This window comes from Polypterus senegalus, chromosome 1, assembly GCF_016835505.1.
Source record: "Polypterus senegalus isolate Bchr_013 chromosome 1, ASM1683550v1, whole genome shotgun sequence".
NCBI classification, from domain to species: Eukaryota; Metazoa; Chordata; class Cladistia; order Polypteriformes; family Polypteridae; genus Polypterus; species Polypterus senegalus.
In genome coordinates, this window is record NC_053154.1 from 318,424,767 (window position 1) to 318,440,156 (window position 15,390).

The window sequence follows — 15,390 nt, forward strand, 5'->3', positions numbered from 1 at the left end:
AATAATATTTTAGAATAAGCTCTTAAAGCACTGAGGAAGTAGATTCTCTTCCTATTTCTTTTTCTTTTTCTTCTCCATTTATCTTTATCCGCCTATTAAACTCATTAATTTATTTATTTTTACTAGCTTTAAGTATAATTCCGTTGGCCATGCTCTCTTTCTCAAGGGTGGGGGTTGATTTGTTTTCAATCCTATTTTTTGTAAAAATTTATCAATTTGTATGGAATGATTAGAATAAAATTAAAAAGAAAAAGAGATGAGGCCCAAGGTCTATTTGGAGTATATTTCTGGGATTAGGGCCTTTTCTTTTAAGGTTTTGGACCTAACATCACAACAAACACTAGAGAAAGTCCAGAAATCTTTTTAGTTTAAACAGAAGAAGAGAGAACTTAAAATCTTAGTATGGTGGGTTGTTGCTGTTACTTTAAAAGAAAATTTTCAACAAGAGCATGTGAATAAGGATGTTAATTTTTTTGAAGGGTTAAACTACAAACTATCCTGATTATAAACTTTAACTTCACACAGAGAGCAGCAGACATGTTGAATAAGTGACCATGTTTTATGGTAGGAATTTGGAGACCTTCAAAAGTTTATTTGATACAATTTTGGAGCAATTAGGTGAATAGAATTGGTGAGCTTATTCAGCTGATTGGCCTCTTATCTATAAAAGTGTTCTAATAATATATTAGCAAATGTAGAACTAATTATTTATCAATTATATTTCATGTTTTTATAGGATTGCACTTGCAGGATTTACCAAACTAAACCTTACAGCTGAAAGCAGAGCATCAACAGCTTCTAAAATTGACATTGTGAATTCTGTTTTTTCATTCACCCATTTTTCTGCTATAATCACTCTAATAAATTCTGGTAAGTGTCATCTCCATCTTGCAACGTCTTACATTTTTTTGAAACACAAATTTTATTTCTTTTATTATTCACCTTATAGTAAATTACAGTGTTGTTGCTCAGTATTGTTTGGTCACAGGATGCTTTTTAAATTATATCATTTTAAAATATTTAAAATGACATAGACATAGTAAAGCATATGGTTACCAGAAATAATCTGAAAATTTTGTCTTGTTTGATTTTAAATACAATCCCTTTTCCATCCTTTAATTTTTTTGTTATCTTAAATTACAACATCCTCATCTATATATATAATTCACTAAGGCAAGACAACCATGGAAAGCACGCCAGAAGAGGTGTGGATTCACTAAGCTGCCAACAAGTGAGACACCTATGGCGCAAGCAGGAAAGAGCCACGTCCACCAACTCCAAGACCATTGGATACGACGACAACTCGCAGGGCCACGCCCACCAACTCGGACGCGACGACACAGAAAAAATGGCATCATTTATATTCGTCTGTCGTAGAGGCCACATGCAGTGCAGGTCAGGTTAATGTCATGTGCATTGACTGTTCATAGAGGCATGTTTCTCGCGGAGGTGAATCGCCATATGCAGCGTGTGAAACGGTTTGCGAGGGGTATCCCATGGGATCCTTAAAACAATCCTTTACAACTGAGGTTGAAGCACAATGAAGTAAGCAGTCTTTAAAACCCAACTTTTCGGTTAAGATGAATGACCGCGTGCACCATTGCAAACTGTTTTACACACTACATACAGCAATTCGCTTCCGTGACAAACATGTGTCTTCTTAGATGCTCCTGCAGGAACACGGAAGACGTTTTCCTGCCTACCCTCGCTCTCTAGGCATTCACACTGCCTGCCTATTTGCCCGGACGCAAAAACTCACCGACCACCCAGTTAGTCCCTTTCATCTGCGGTAAGAGTCCACATGCACGTCTGAGCCACGCGGCATTTGTTATGCCACGGGTTCACTATTGTGTTGTATTTTGCTCTCTCCAGAGTTCCATCTTTTCATTCACTTACTGTTGTATTCTCACACCAACCCGTTTTAGACATCCCTGTCTTTCCAGAAGTGTTTAGCATTCAATAAATAATTATGCATGACTTTGAGCGTGTGTCTACCCAGCGCAGACAGGCATGGGTAAGCCGTTGAACCCCATTCGGGCTGCAAGCCGTGGAATTCCCACTAAATGTGACTCATACGCTCCCACTCATTACGTCCCTACCCTTTGTGCACACCCCCCTCCTACCGTTGTCGGGTATCTTGGTGGATTATATATAGAAAAGCAGCCAAAACCGAGGGGTATCCCATGGGGTCATTAAAACATTCCTTTACAGCTGAGGTTAAAACACAATGAAGTAGGCAGTCTTTAAAAAAAAGTTTTCGGTTATGACGCACGCCTGCGTGCACCATAGCAAACTGTTTTACACGCTACATACAGCAATTCGCTTCAGCGACAAACATGCTTCTTCTTAGATGCTCCTGCACTTTGTTCACACCTCGCTACTACCGTGATCTGGTGTCTTGGTGGATTATATATAGAAAGGCAGCCAAAACCACACAGAGCAATGAAAAGTTCCATCTTTTCATTCTCATTCTGTTGTATCCTCAAACCCTCCCTTTTTAGACAACTGTATCTTTCCAGAAGTGTTCAACCATCATTAAATAGTTATGCGGCGTTTGTTATGCCGCGGGTTCACTATTGTGTTGTATTTTGCTCTCTCCAGAGTTCCATCTTTTCATTCGCTTACTGTTGTATTCTCACACCAACCCGTTTTAGACAACCGTGTCTTTCCAGAAGTGTTTAGCATTCAATAAATAGTTATGCATGACATTGAGCGTGTGTCGAGTCGGCGTGGGTAAGCCGTTGAACCCCATTCGGGCTGCAAACTAAGTCCCACTAAGTGCGACTCCTACGCTCCTACTGGTTGTGTCCCAACCCTTTGTACACACACCCCTCCCACCTTGCTAATACCTTGGTCGGGTGTCTTGGTGGATTATATATAGAAAAGCAGCCAGATCCGCACAGAGCAATGAAAAGTCTACATCACTCACAGGTACATCTGGACTATGTAAAGACGGTGACTTGACGAGTTGGAGGTGGGCACATGAGCGGGCAGTGCATACTGAACGAGAAATCAGCAGACTAGCCTGATGGACAGAGCTTAATGGACGTCATTCTCCTTTCCTCCCGTTCCATACTCCGCGCCGTGCACCCCCATCCCTCCGTCTGGCAGGAGAAGGACGGTGCGCCAGTTTTCAGTCACTTCACACGATTGTGTGTTGGTTCGTTCCGTGCATTGTTACAATGTTGCTTTTCTTGATGATTTATTACATTACCGATTTTTCAAATGTTAATTTTCTCCCTGTGCTTAAAAATCATTAAAAAACCGGCCTGATTATGCGGCGTATGGTACGCCGCGGGTTGGCTAGTATGATATACTTTGTCTCTGTTGCATTTATTGCATTGTTATAAAGAAACTTACTTAAATTTTCAATCTGTTCTTTGTTTTGTTTTTTAAAAACAAAAAATAAATTATCCTATAATGACTTATTGTAAGAATCTCACAAAATATGGCACTCTTTACACAACACACTCTTTACACAACATACAATATACAATAAATCCTCAATATCTTCAGACTCCATTCCCACAGATTCACTTATTGGGTCAGGTCAGGTTGGGGATAATGCACTTGTACCGCGCATTGCTGCAACCACCACACCACACGGTTTATTTCAAACACATTATGTTATTAGCCCATAGAGCTGAAATCACACAAACCAGCTGACAGGTCACATCAAACTGGTACAGCACGTTGGCTCACCCACTATATGTTGAAACAGTCCAGGATCCTGGTTTTCAACCCCCCAGGCAGACATGCAATCCAGTCCCATCCTCTGGAAATAACCAACTTTCTGCCAAAGCCAAGTACTACATGGACGTCCCCTTGGCCTGGTCCAACCACTCAGGTCCTCAACAACGAGCGTCCTGTGAGCTGTATTACCATGGGTGAATTGCGCCACTTGGCCGTAGTGCCGTAACTGACGCTCCCTCACAATGCAGGTAATGTACCTCATTCAGGGCTCCATGAACAACCGCTCGTTCAACACAAAGTCAAACCAAGGATTTTCCAGAGAGACACAGTACCAAAGGAGTCCAGTCATGGTCTCAGGTCACTGGATAGTGTCCATGTCTCGCAACCATATAGCAAGACAGGAAGCACCAGCACTCTAAAGACTTGGACGTTTGTCCAATTGCAGAGTCACATCTCTCTCTAGTGACCTCATGACCCCCTTATGCTCTCCCAATCCATCTTCTGACATTGGACATCTCTGGACACTTATTCACAATTTTAAAAGTGTAACTCATTTTGCAACATTGTGGTCTAGTCTTGCCTATTTGAGGGCAGGCACAGCAGAAAAAAATTCAGAGATACCTGTCACGTAAAAGCAACACCTGAGACTGCAGGTCTGTGATGTCCTTTAGACGTCCAGAGATGCATGTATGCTACACTGAATTAAACAACATGTGCCTTGCCAGCCCTAAGAGCCATGGGTAAGCCATTAAACCCCATTTGTAATGAGGACTGTGGCCTGAAATTGTTTCCCACAAACACGTAATTCCCAGTAAGCACAGGTTATAAGCTCACACTGATTAATTCCTTGCCATTTGTACAGACTGGCTGTCACTACTGCTGACTGAATGGTTCAGTGAGGTCCTTAGACAGACCCTGCATGCAGTCACTCAAGGTCATTGGTGATGCACCTAAAAGACGACCAAACCTGACAACAGAGGAAGCAAAGGACATATCAAGGTTTCTGTAGGTAAACCTGAGACTCCATCCAACTCCATCTCCCCACTATAGTCCTCCTGGTATCCCACTGGAACAACACTCCATTTCCCTATAGGATCAGTGCTTCAGTAGCTGCAGTTTCTATTTTTAATGTGATTTTCAGGAATATGCTATACTATACTATACTAAATACACTATACTTTACTAGTTTCTCTTTAGCCATTATTGCATGCCTTTAGATTTACTGCATGTTTAGTTTTGTTAGTCTTAAGGGTTTATAATAATATACACCATTCAAGGACAGAAACTGCAGCAGCAAAGCAGCCTTATGGATTATTGAACCTTCACTGTGTTTGACAGGATGGAAAGTGTTTTTGCCTTTGAAGGCTTCATTTTATCACCTCTAAAAAAAAAAGGACTTATTTACTTTTCCAAAAGGTTTCAATTTGTTCTCATCTATTTGGACTAATGGAAGTAAGATAATAAATAAGGTTTCAACTGGCTTAATTTTGTCTGTTTTTCAACAGTAGATCTTCCTTCCTTTTCCCTCTAATTCAAACATATACCTTTGGAGTTTTGCCAGATTCACTTATTGGGTCAGGTCAGGTTGGGGATAATGCACTGGTACAGCGCGTTGCCACAACCACCACACCACACGGTTTATTTCACACACATTATGTTATTAGGCCATAAAGCAGAAATCACAAAAAACAGATGACAGGGTGAAACAACAGGGAAATAAACAGAAACACATGAAGAACACGCAGGTCAAGTCACATTAAGTTGGGGAGCATGCACTGGTACAGCACATTGGCTCAACCACTACATTTTGAAACAGTTTGGGATCCCGGTGGGCAACCTCTCAGGCAGACATGCAGTCCAGTCCCATCCTCTGGAAATGACCATCTATGACCACATAGTTCCAAGAGTGGTACATTTTTTGATACAGAAAGAATAATGCCAAGTTCTTTAGAAGTTGATGTTCTTGCAACAAGTTGTTTGACAGTTGTTTGGTCCCAGCAACTTTCACAGAGAAAAGCTGAACAAAAATTTGTGACCTCATTTCAGATGTTCATGTGTGTGAATGGTCACTTTAAAACACTTTAAAATATACTGTAGATGGGATGATGTGCGCAGGAAATAAGAACCAGCTGCTTCTCTGCAAAATTAGTTGAATAATCCTAAAGGCTGTCAAAATATTTGTCCAAGCTTCTTCATATTATTATAAATAAAACAGCTTTTTTTGTAATCAACTTTTTATTAAATAAAGACAGAATGATAGGATATAAACAATAAAATGACATAACGTGCAAAGGAACGTGAACCAACCTACTCCCACCCTATATATAATTAAAACTAATAAAATTTAAAGTTCCTTCCTCCATGTGAATTGTTTTTAAATACTGTATATGGATAAAACTGCTAGCTTGCCAATAAATTTGATTTCTTTTAGTAGAGCCTTTCTTCTTGTCCTCTTTTCTTTTAGGTAATTCAGCTCTTATTGGAGGACTTGTTGGAGGGATCTTGGGGGCACTTGTAATCCTAATCGTGGCTTTTTTCATCCACAGGAGAAGGTGAAACATTTACTGTACTTTATTGTTGAGCTTTAATGCTAGTTTGTGTTCATAATCACTCCTTATTACATAATGTCCACAGCCCAGAAAGCTTATCATGAAAACCGGTGTACTTATAGTCTGCTTTTCTGTTGAGATGATTTTTGCAGGAAAGAAAAAAACCTGCAAAAACCTTCAGTGTGTCTTCTTTGAAATCCTTGATGCTTCTGCCATTGTTACTCCTCTTATGCATATAGTAAGCCATAAATATCATATGTACGTATATAAGGGAACTAAACTCAGTAGCTGACACTTTGAACAGGCCAGCTTCTGATCAGATTCATTCTTCCCGAAATAAATCAGTGGTTGTCAATGGAACAGATCAGCCCAGACTATTACAACTTGATAAAGAATTTGGATCTTGAAGAAACTACAACACACTTCCACAGATTTATATGTCAGTGTAATGACAACTACATTAAGAATTTAAATGCTTCCAAAGCAGTTGGTTGGTATTTTGAAAATGAAATGAAAGTAATTTCACTGAGGTCATTTTTAAGCTGATAAAATGCTACTTTTAACACTGAAATAGAAGTGAGCATCATCCTCATAATAATAATAACCCAGGTCAGTGCTACAAGTAATATGCTAAGGAGAAAACGTGAAGATACAGAACAGCAGACCACCAAAGGTGACTGGGTGACCTTGTGCGACTGACACTGACCTGGGCCTGCTGTTTCAAAGCCTAACAAACTGAAGCCTATTGGTTAGACAGGACATAAACCACAGGAGAGCAGTGCTAGAGATATGCAGAATGGTCTCCATTCTGGACGGTAGTTGGATGCCAGATCCTTGAACCTTTTAGGCATTAAAGTTGCATGGCATAAGTTTTCCTTCCATTAAGTGAACTGCATCAATCCTGAAATGACAATGGAATTTTTCTGGACATTAGTGAGAAGATACATAAATTGGCTACTATTTCTAATGTTGTTGTTGTTCAATATCCTATCAATTAAAAAATATATTTATTTATATACTGTATATTGTTTATTTTTGTGTATTTCTAGGCAAAGAAGGAGCCACCTGTCATCTAAAATTGATATTAACCCTATTCCTATTAGCGAGTAAGTTTTTTTTTTTTGAAACTTTTGAACAACACATACTTTAACAGTGAATTTAGCCCAAACACATCTGAGTAAAATTTACAAAGATTCTCAGCCCATTAAATGTCACTTGTGAGCCTAGCAGATTGGTATTAGAAAAATGAGGGTCCGCTTGCAGATATGCAGATTAATGCTTAGAGAGTTCAACTTTCAGTTAATTGTTAGATTCACATGCGCTTTTCCCATTAAGGTATCCATGAAGAGTGAGAGTACAGTATATGGACTGGATGTGACAAGAGGCCGAAGTGCAAGGTGGTCACTGACCCATGCCAGTGATCTACGGGTGACTTGTAGTTCACAGATATATACACGCCCAGTGCCCTTCTCAGAATAAAAACAGGCAGTTGCTGCCTTAAACAGAGTTGGGCTTCTTAACACAAACAACAATCTAAGTGGACAATTCTAAAAGCTAAAGCTTCGCTCACTTCTACAGCTTTGTAGTAGAATTTTTCTTCACGTTGAGGAAAATATTGTTTTTATGAAAAAAAATCTGCATGCACATTTAGGACTTTGAAAGAAAGACTTCTGTCAATTTTCAGTTTAGTCCTAAGCTTCAGCTTTGAGCTTTTTAAAGTTCATCATTTTCAAATGTACGAGTCACTGCAACTAAACTCGAATCATAATGTGGTTGATTAAAGAATGACAGAGTTTGTCAAAGTCAGATCCTGTAGGATCTGCTGCTAATAGTACCCACTTCTTTTGCATTAATTATATGTTACTTCCTTTTTAAGATAAAACGACCTTATTTTTTCCAGCAGCCAAACAATTGTGAGATGTAAAGTGAGACAACACATGGCCAACTAACTCAATCCCATTTGCAGATGTTTTAATAAAATATATGAAAAGAAAAAAAGCAAAGGTCCAAGAAATATTGATTATTTAGGTGATGCACTTTCACAAAGCAAAAAAAATAAAAAATCAGAAAACCAACATTGAGTGTATCAGAATGAAAGTAAGCAATAATAAGATGTAGAATTAAATAGCAGGTTTCACTAACATCAAGAAGTCGTTTCTAATTAAGAAACTGGTTGAACCAAAAATGGTAGTTAAATGAACTTGTCATCTGTTTTCTCCCTTTGCATCTCGTTATTTTTTGGTTTCATGTTAAGGAAAAATCTAAACTATTACAGGGGTCTGAAATTTCAAAAACAGTTCAAGTTAACAGAAGTAGTCCAGATGTCCCATTAGCAATTTCGACTGGTTAGCAGTTATAGTGGCTGGCCTCCAGGGTCTATCTTTAACACTTCTGTTTTACATTTACATTAAAGATGGTAGAAAATTAAACATCTAAAAGAAAAAAAGAATTTTTTCTGGCACAGCACAAAGTTGTTTTATGTTCAAGATCTACCAAACATCAGCTGTCATGGAAAGGAAAAGAGTATTAATAAACAAACAGAGGTATTGGCCTCAGTCAGCCTCTTTCACCCTCATTGTACACAATCTCTCTCCTCCAGTCTGGCCATCAGTAGTACCAGGAGATTCAAGGACAGCTTTTATCCTCAGATCTTAAATCTGCTCAACAGCCACTCAGGCTGACGACTACGTGATGTGCATTTCTTCTCTCCCTCATCTCACGCTGCACTTAATGTATAGCATTGCATTCTACAATTGTTGCTGGTGTTGGACTGCTGTCACTTGTCTGTGAGAGACACGCAAGTAAGAATTTCTCTGTACTGCGTACACAGGCAATAAACTTCAAAATGAACGCTTTACTAGCAAATTATTGTAGTAGTGTCAAAATTAAGGCCATACTGTGCAAAATTGACCAATAAAAATGATGTTAATTAAATATTAAATAAAGTCACATAATACCATGCATTACAAAAACAAAAGTTACAAGTATTTTTTTCATTTTCTCTTTTTTTTACAGATTTACAAAGTAAGTACACCTTTATTTGACTGTTGTAGCAGCTGTAGATATATAATTTCTGTAATATTATCTGTATCCTTTACTGTTGTCCCTACAGACATATAAATTGTTTAAAAAATTAATTAGGCAACAAATGCTCAGAATAATTGAGGCATGTTGACACTGAGATTAGAGTTGCTGCCTCAAGGATCCAGTGTTCTTGATTCAGATCCTGGTCCTTGGTGTGTTCCAGAAAGCAGGATTAGTGTGAAATCCGGCTAAAGTAAGTCAGGATTTGCAGGAATCAGGTGATTTCCACTCCAGAAAACCTGGATTTAGCCAAACCCATGTTTCTGGAACAGATTAAGCCAGACTTTTGTGATCTGTGAGGCCAAAGATGCAGTTAATTTGTTAATCCTGAATGGGCTCAGGATTTTCCTGTTCCACAAAGAAAATTTGACAAAGTCAAACTCAGTGCTCTGAAACTAACCTGCAAAAGAGCAGGTTTAACGTGAAGGCTTAACACTTTGAGGCTTCCACTCTTAAGATCAAAGGTCGTAAATATTCTGTCAGAAGCGCTGATCCCAGCTATGCTATTTGAGAAGAAGAAAAAGTGTTAAAAATGCTGTGCCCCTTCCTGATCGAGAAATTGATGTAGAAGCACAACTCCTTCTGTTGAGAACAAAGTAATCGGACTACGATCAGACATTGTGGGATGCCCAGAGATGAATCTGCATGAACGTCACCATTTTACATCCAAAGATTAAATACATCCAAGCAGCCTTCAAAAACATGTTCAGTGTCTCATGTTGTAGCTTTAGGCTGACATCGATGCAATTCCAGTTTTCTTCACATCATTGCAGATGCCACACATAACAGCTAAGCAATCACAAAACAGGGTCTGATCACACACACACACACACGCACACAGGCTGTCTTACAGAGACAGAAATAAATACTCACCATCTAAGAGGAATTCCATAGAGTTGCATGTAATCAAATTTAAGCAGCTGCAGCATTTCTGAGCAGTAATAACTGATTATAGACTGACTGGTGGAACAAGCTGCCCACCTTCAGCTCTTCTGTGCAATCCTTCACCTTTAAAAGAAAACATTTGAAGATTCTCCACTTAAGTGAATTAATGCAGTTTAGATTTGGGGTTTTGTAATTAAATTAAGCAACAATGTGACTTCTGCATTGTATTGTAGTCCATATTTGACTGATGGCTTTTAAAATGAACTGCAAGTATGTAAATCAAATTACAAATATCAATGTGTACTCTTATTCATTTTTTAAATAATACGAGATGTCACATACATAATGACTTTACACCAAATATCCAGGGTCTCATGTTTAAATGGGGTAAGTTACCATTGAAAGAGTGGGCAGTATATGACAGTAGCTAACCTTTGCTTTCTTTTGTCATGTAATTACCGGACAATAGAGAGTTTAATGCAGGCACAATAACATTTGACATGTCTTGCAGTATTGAATAGAACAACTGTATGTATTTTCAAAATTTAAATGGTGTGAGTTTTACTTACACTTTTTTGATGGTAGTAAATTTGCAAAAAACAGAATATAATGCTTATTTGAGGCCATATAACATTCAAATAAAGTAGTAGTAGCCAGTGTACATTTTGCAGTATTCAAAAAATTACCACATAAAATTTAGGATTTCACTGATTAACTCTTTTACACTTTCATTCTTTTAGTGATATTTCTCCGTGCCATTGCCCTATCCATAGCTACTGCATTGCTTCTCTTTTGTCAGATGTACCAATAATCTTCACACACTGCCATCAGCACTTCATGCTCTGCTGGCATGAAGGTGGTCATCTTTGTTTCTCAGACTTGTAGTCCATGGTTGATCAGCTGGTCAGTGATCGATTCATAAGGGCTTGTAAATTTTGCTGTGAATCCAGTGCTCTACAACAGGCTAATCTGCTAGTGTGAAATTATGCTAAAGCAAGCTGGACTTCATTTTGAAATCCAGGAGTGAATTATGTAATTGTTCTTTCTGGAACAGACCCCTGGTTAGTTTCTGTGTAGGTCTTGCACATTCTCCCTATGACTGCATGGAATTTTCTTCCAAATCCCAATGCCATGCATGTTGTGCCATTTGGTGATTCTAAAATGGTCCATTAGGAAAAGAGTGTTGCGATGTGATGAACTTTTGTTCATGTGCCCAACACAACTAGGTTACAGGCCCCCCTACCCATGACCTTGAATTGGAATTTTTTTGTTTGTTTTTTGTTTTTTTTATTATTGTGTTGATTCTATTGAAATCACACAACATTCCATACAAATAGATCAATTTTACAAAAATAGGATTGAAAACAAATCAACCCCCACCCTTGAGAAAGAGAGCATGGGCAGCAGAATAAAACTTAAAGCTAGTGAAAATAAGTAAATTGATGAATTAATAAGTAAATAAAAATAAATGGAGAAGAAAAGGAAATGTGGAGAGAGTCTCCTTCCTCAGTGCTTTAAAAGCTTATTCTAAAATGTTATTGATGAGATCCTGCCAGGTTTTGAAAATATTTTGTACAGAGAGTGAGAATTTGATTTTTTCCAACTTCAAATAATATAAAACATCAGTTACCCACTGACTTAAAAGAGAAGAGTTTGGATTCTTCCAGTTGAGCAAAATAAGTCTACGTGCCAAAAGTGTAGTGAAGGCAATCACAGTTTGTTTGTCCTTCTCCACTTTAAGCCCCTCTGTGAGCCCACCTAACACAGCTGTTAATGCGTTAGGAGGGATTGTGACATCAAGGCCATATGAAAGGCATTTAAAAAGTTTGGTTCAGAATGATGTTACTTTGGTGCAGGCCCAAAACATGTGGCCTAGTGAAGCTGGAACTTGATTGACCTTGAATTGGATTGAGCAATTTTGATAATCTTATGTATGTTGTGTTATGTTATAGTGAAAGAAGGAAATCATTCATAGTTTATATGTAACAAAAACTAAGCATATCTGTATCAATGTTTAAAATATATTCTTCAGAATCATACCTGTTGAACATTTTGAGAAGTACTACGTTAAGCAGCGTGCAAATCAAAATTATGGTTTTGCAGTAGAGTTTGTGGTAAGTACTCTATTTTTAACAAAACTAAATTGTAATTATTAAGCTTATGATAGTGAAGTAGCCAATGTTGCTTTCAAAATGTATTGAGAGAGAGCCAGCATAGTACTTTCATCAGTTTTTGCGGACCAATTCTGTGTGTAATCAACATTTTAACATTGAATACATTTTCATATTATATTTTATTTTTGTGTTCATTTTTAGGCGTTGCATATCTATACTAATAAAAGGCAAAGCCCTCCCTGACTCACTCACTCACTGACTGACTGACACACTCATCACTAATTATCCAACATATTATCTTCTTAATAAAATTTTAAGGCAGTACTTCGCCGTTGCGAAGCACGGGTATTTTGCTAGTTCACAATAAAATAAGCATGATAATATTTGTGTATTATGTAGTTACAGTCATTCTTCCGTAAAGCAGTGTGAAGAATGGAAAATGTAGGTTAAATATTTTTTTTCCTTGTTACAAATTCAATTCAAATTACATTTTATTCACTTGTGTGATACTGACTTCTATTCACAATGATTAGCATCTCTTGAGATACAAACAGTACAGGACACTTTCACCAGTAGATTTACAGACAATTTCTACCCACATAACATAAGGTTGCTGAACAGTCAATCATAGGAAAAAACAGTGTAACATAACACTGTGTGAGTGTATATTTATTGTATATAGAGGAAGAGTAGGAAGAGGAGAAGAATGTTTTTGAGAAAAACAAAGCTTTGCGTATGGTGTTTATTGATTTGGAGAAGGTTTATGAGAGAGTGAAGAGGTCTGGAGGTGCATGAATGACAATGGAGGACCAGAAAAGTGTGTGAGGATTGTCCATGATATGTTTGTGGGAATGAGGAGTCAGGTTAAAAGCAGTGTTGGGGTAGCAGACAAGATCCCAGTTAAAGGTGGTCTGCATTAGGGGTCTTCTTGAAGTCCTTACCTCTTTGATTTGGTTGTGGATGTGTGATAAAAGACCAATCATCCTGGCTTTTTAATGATGACATTGTGTTGTGTAGCAACAAAAAAAGGAAGTTGAGAGGAATGTGAATGAGTGAAGAAGGTCTTTGGAAGATAGAGGACTGAAGAAAACCATCTCTAAGAGTGGGCAAGTTTAAATATCTAGGATCAGTGGTAGGCCGAGATGAAAAATGAGATACCCATAGAGTGCAATGTGAATGGAACAACTGGAAGAAGGTATCGGGAGTATTGTGTAATCGAAGAATTAAGGCAAAGGTTAAAGGCAAGGTTTTTAAGACAGTGGTAAGACCAGCACTTCTTTATGGAGCTGAGACATGGGCAGTAAAGGGGACAGTGGCAGATGGAGGAGAATTGAGAATGTTGATGGATGTGTAGAGGGCAGAAAAAGAAATGAGGTACAAGAAAAGTAGGAGAGATATTTAAGAAAGTACAGGAAAGTATGTTGAAGTGGTTAGGGACATGTGATAAGGAGAGACGATGAATAATACAGGGGAAAAGAAAGCAAGGAAGGCCAAAGCAGAGATAAAGTAAAAGAAGATCTGAAGGAAAAGGATCTGATTGAGGAGGAGATGTAGGAACAAATTGTATAGAGATGGCTGATCAAGCACATCAACCCCACATAGAAGTGGGAATAGATGAAGAGGCAGAAGAAGAATATACATATATTATAAAAAGAGAATCAGGATAAGAGAATGTTTTGGGGCACCTTGCGGCCAACCCTGTATAATAATAAACACTGAAGTGAAAATAAGAGTGTGTTAACAATGCAACAACGAGTCGTTCCATATCAGGGCAGACTGAGTAAGATGGTGGTTCCTTGATTTATGAGGCATTCTGGGAGGAGGAGGAGGGCCCAGGTGGATGGACCCCAGAAGTGACATCAGAGATGGGACAGTGTCAGTTTTTCTTTCTGCAGAGGGAGGAGAAGAGAGATTGTTATTATGCCGTGCCATCTTATGTCTCGGTGGAGAATTACAATCACTGAATCTCTTAAGCTGTTTCCCATTCACACGTTTGTGACAATATATATATGTTGCCTGTTATGTGTATATATATTTTTTTGTTTAATTATTGGTGTTGTATCTTTCTGATGAATTTATTATACAATGTACACATGACAATAAACTTGACTTGACTTTAGTGACTTGTGTGTAAAGGTAAAATGAATGGATATGTAAGGTGTCCTTCTGATAAAACTTTCTCCTTTCTGTTAACTCTAACGAGACTCTATTTTCCCTTTGGTTAAATTCCATACTCCCTGTACCCTTAATTTTTTTTTTTTTTTGCTTAAAGGTCACATTACAATATGTAATACACATTCTAGTAAAAACTAAAATTAATACAACACTTCTAAAACTTAGTTAAGGTGCATTATATCATAAATACTAGCTGAAATACCCGGCGTTGCCCGGGAGGAAAATAAAGTTTTTTTTTAAATTGTTTGAGAAAAATATAATTAATAAAACACAACGTGTTATAATGGGTACCATGTTACATTAAAACTGAATTAAAAAACAATAAAGACTCACTAATGTGCTTGTATTGTTAACTGAAGTTCCTTGTTGTATACAATGTTTTTAGTTTTTCCATCTTTAGCCAATATATAAAGGTTCATAGGACTTTCCCACCCTTGAATATGCCACATAAAGTTGTCCATGTGAGAAACAGCCATTGTCCAAATTGATTCCAGCAATTTTCAATGATTGTCCTTGAGATTTATTTATGGATACTGAACCGGAAATATGTAGTCTCTACCTTCGATTTTGATAACTTAATTAAATTAGTCTGCGGTGGGCTGGTGCCCTGCCCAGGGTTTGTTCCTGCCTTGCGCCCTGTGCTGGCTGGGATTGGCTCCAGCGACCCCCGTGATCCTGTTTGGATATAGCGGGTTGGACATTGACTGAACGTATTAAAAAAAAAAACTTCCTATTACATTTTTACGAGAATTGTAACACCAACACGTTAGCTACGATGCTGCAAAACAAATGACATTTCAATCACTAATGAATAAACAAAAATCGCAAAGAGAGCCGCTGAATTCACATACTAAATATATAATATTTATGATTGATAATAAATACAATAG

At 37.9% G+C, this 15,390-nt stretch overlaps 1 protein-coding gene across 16 annotated transcripts in view; it reads left to right on the plus strand.

The window, feature by feature from the left end:
* Nucleotides 1-15,390, plus strand: part of LOC120515605 (receptor-type tyrosine-protein phosphatase eta-like) — a 210,608-nt gene that overhangs the window by 170,298 nt on the left and 24,920 nt on the right. For all 16 annotated transcript variants that reach the window (XM_039736809.1, XM_039736788.1, XM_039736831.1 and 13 more), the window contains 5 exons: nt 737-870; nt 6,158-6,245; nt 7,292-7,348; nt 9,258-9,266; nt 12,244-12,325. In XM_039736809.1, the coding sequence (XP_039592743.1) occupies nt 737-870; nt 6,158-6,245; nt 7,292-7,348; nt 9,258-9,266; nt 12,244-12,325 (370 nt within the window). The remainder of the gene's footprint in view (nt 1-736; nt 871-6,157; nt 6,246-7,291; nt 7,349-9,257; nt 9,267-12,243; nt 12,326-15,390) is intronic.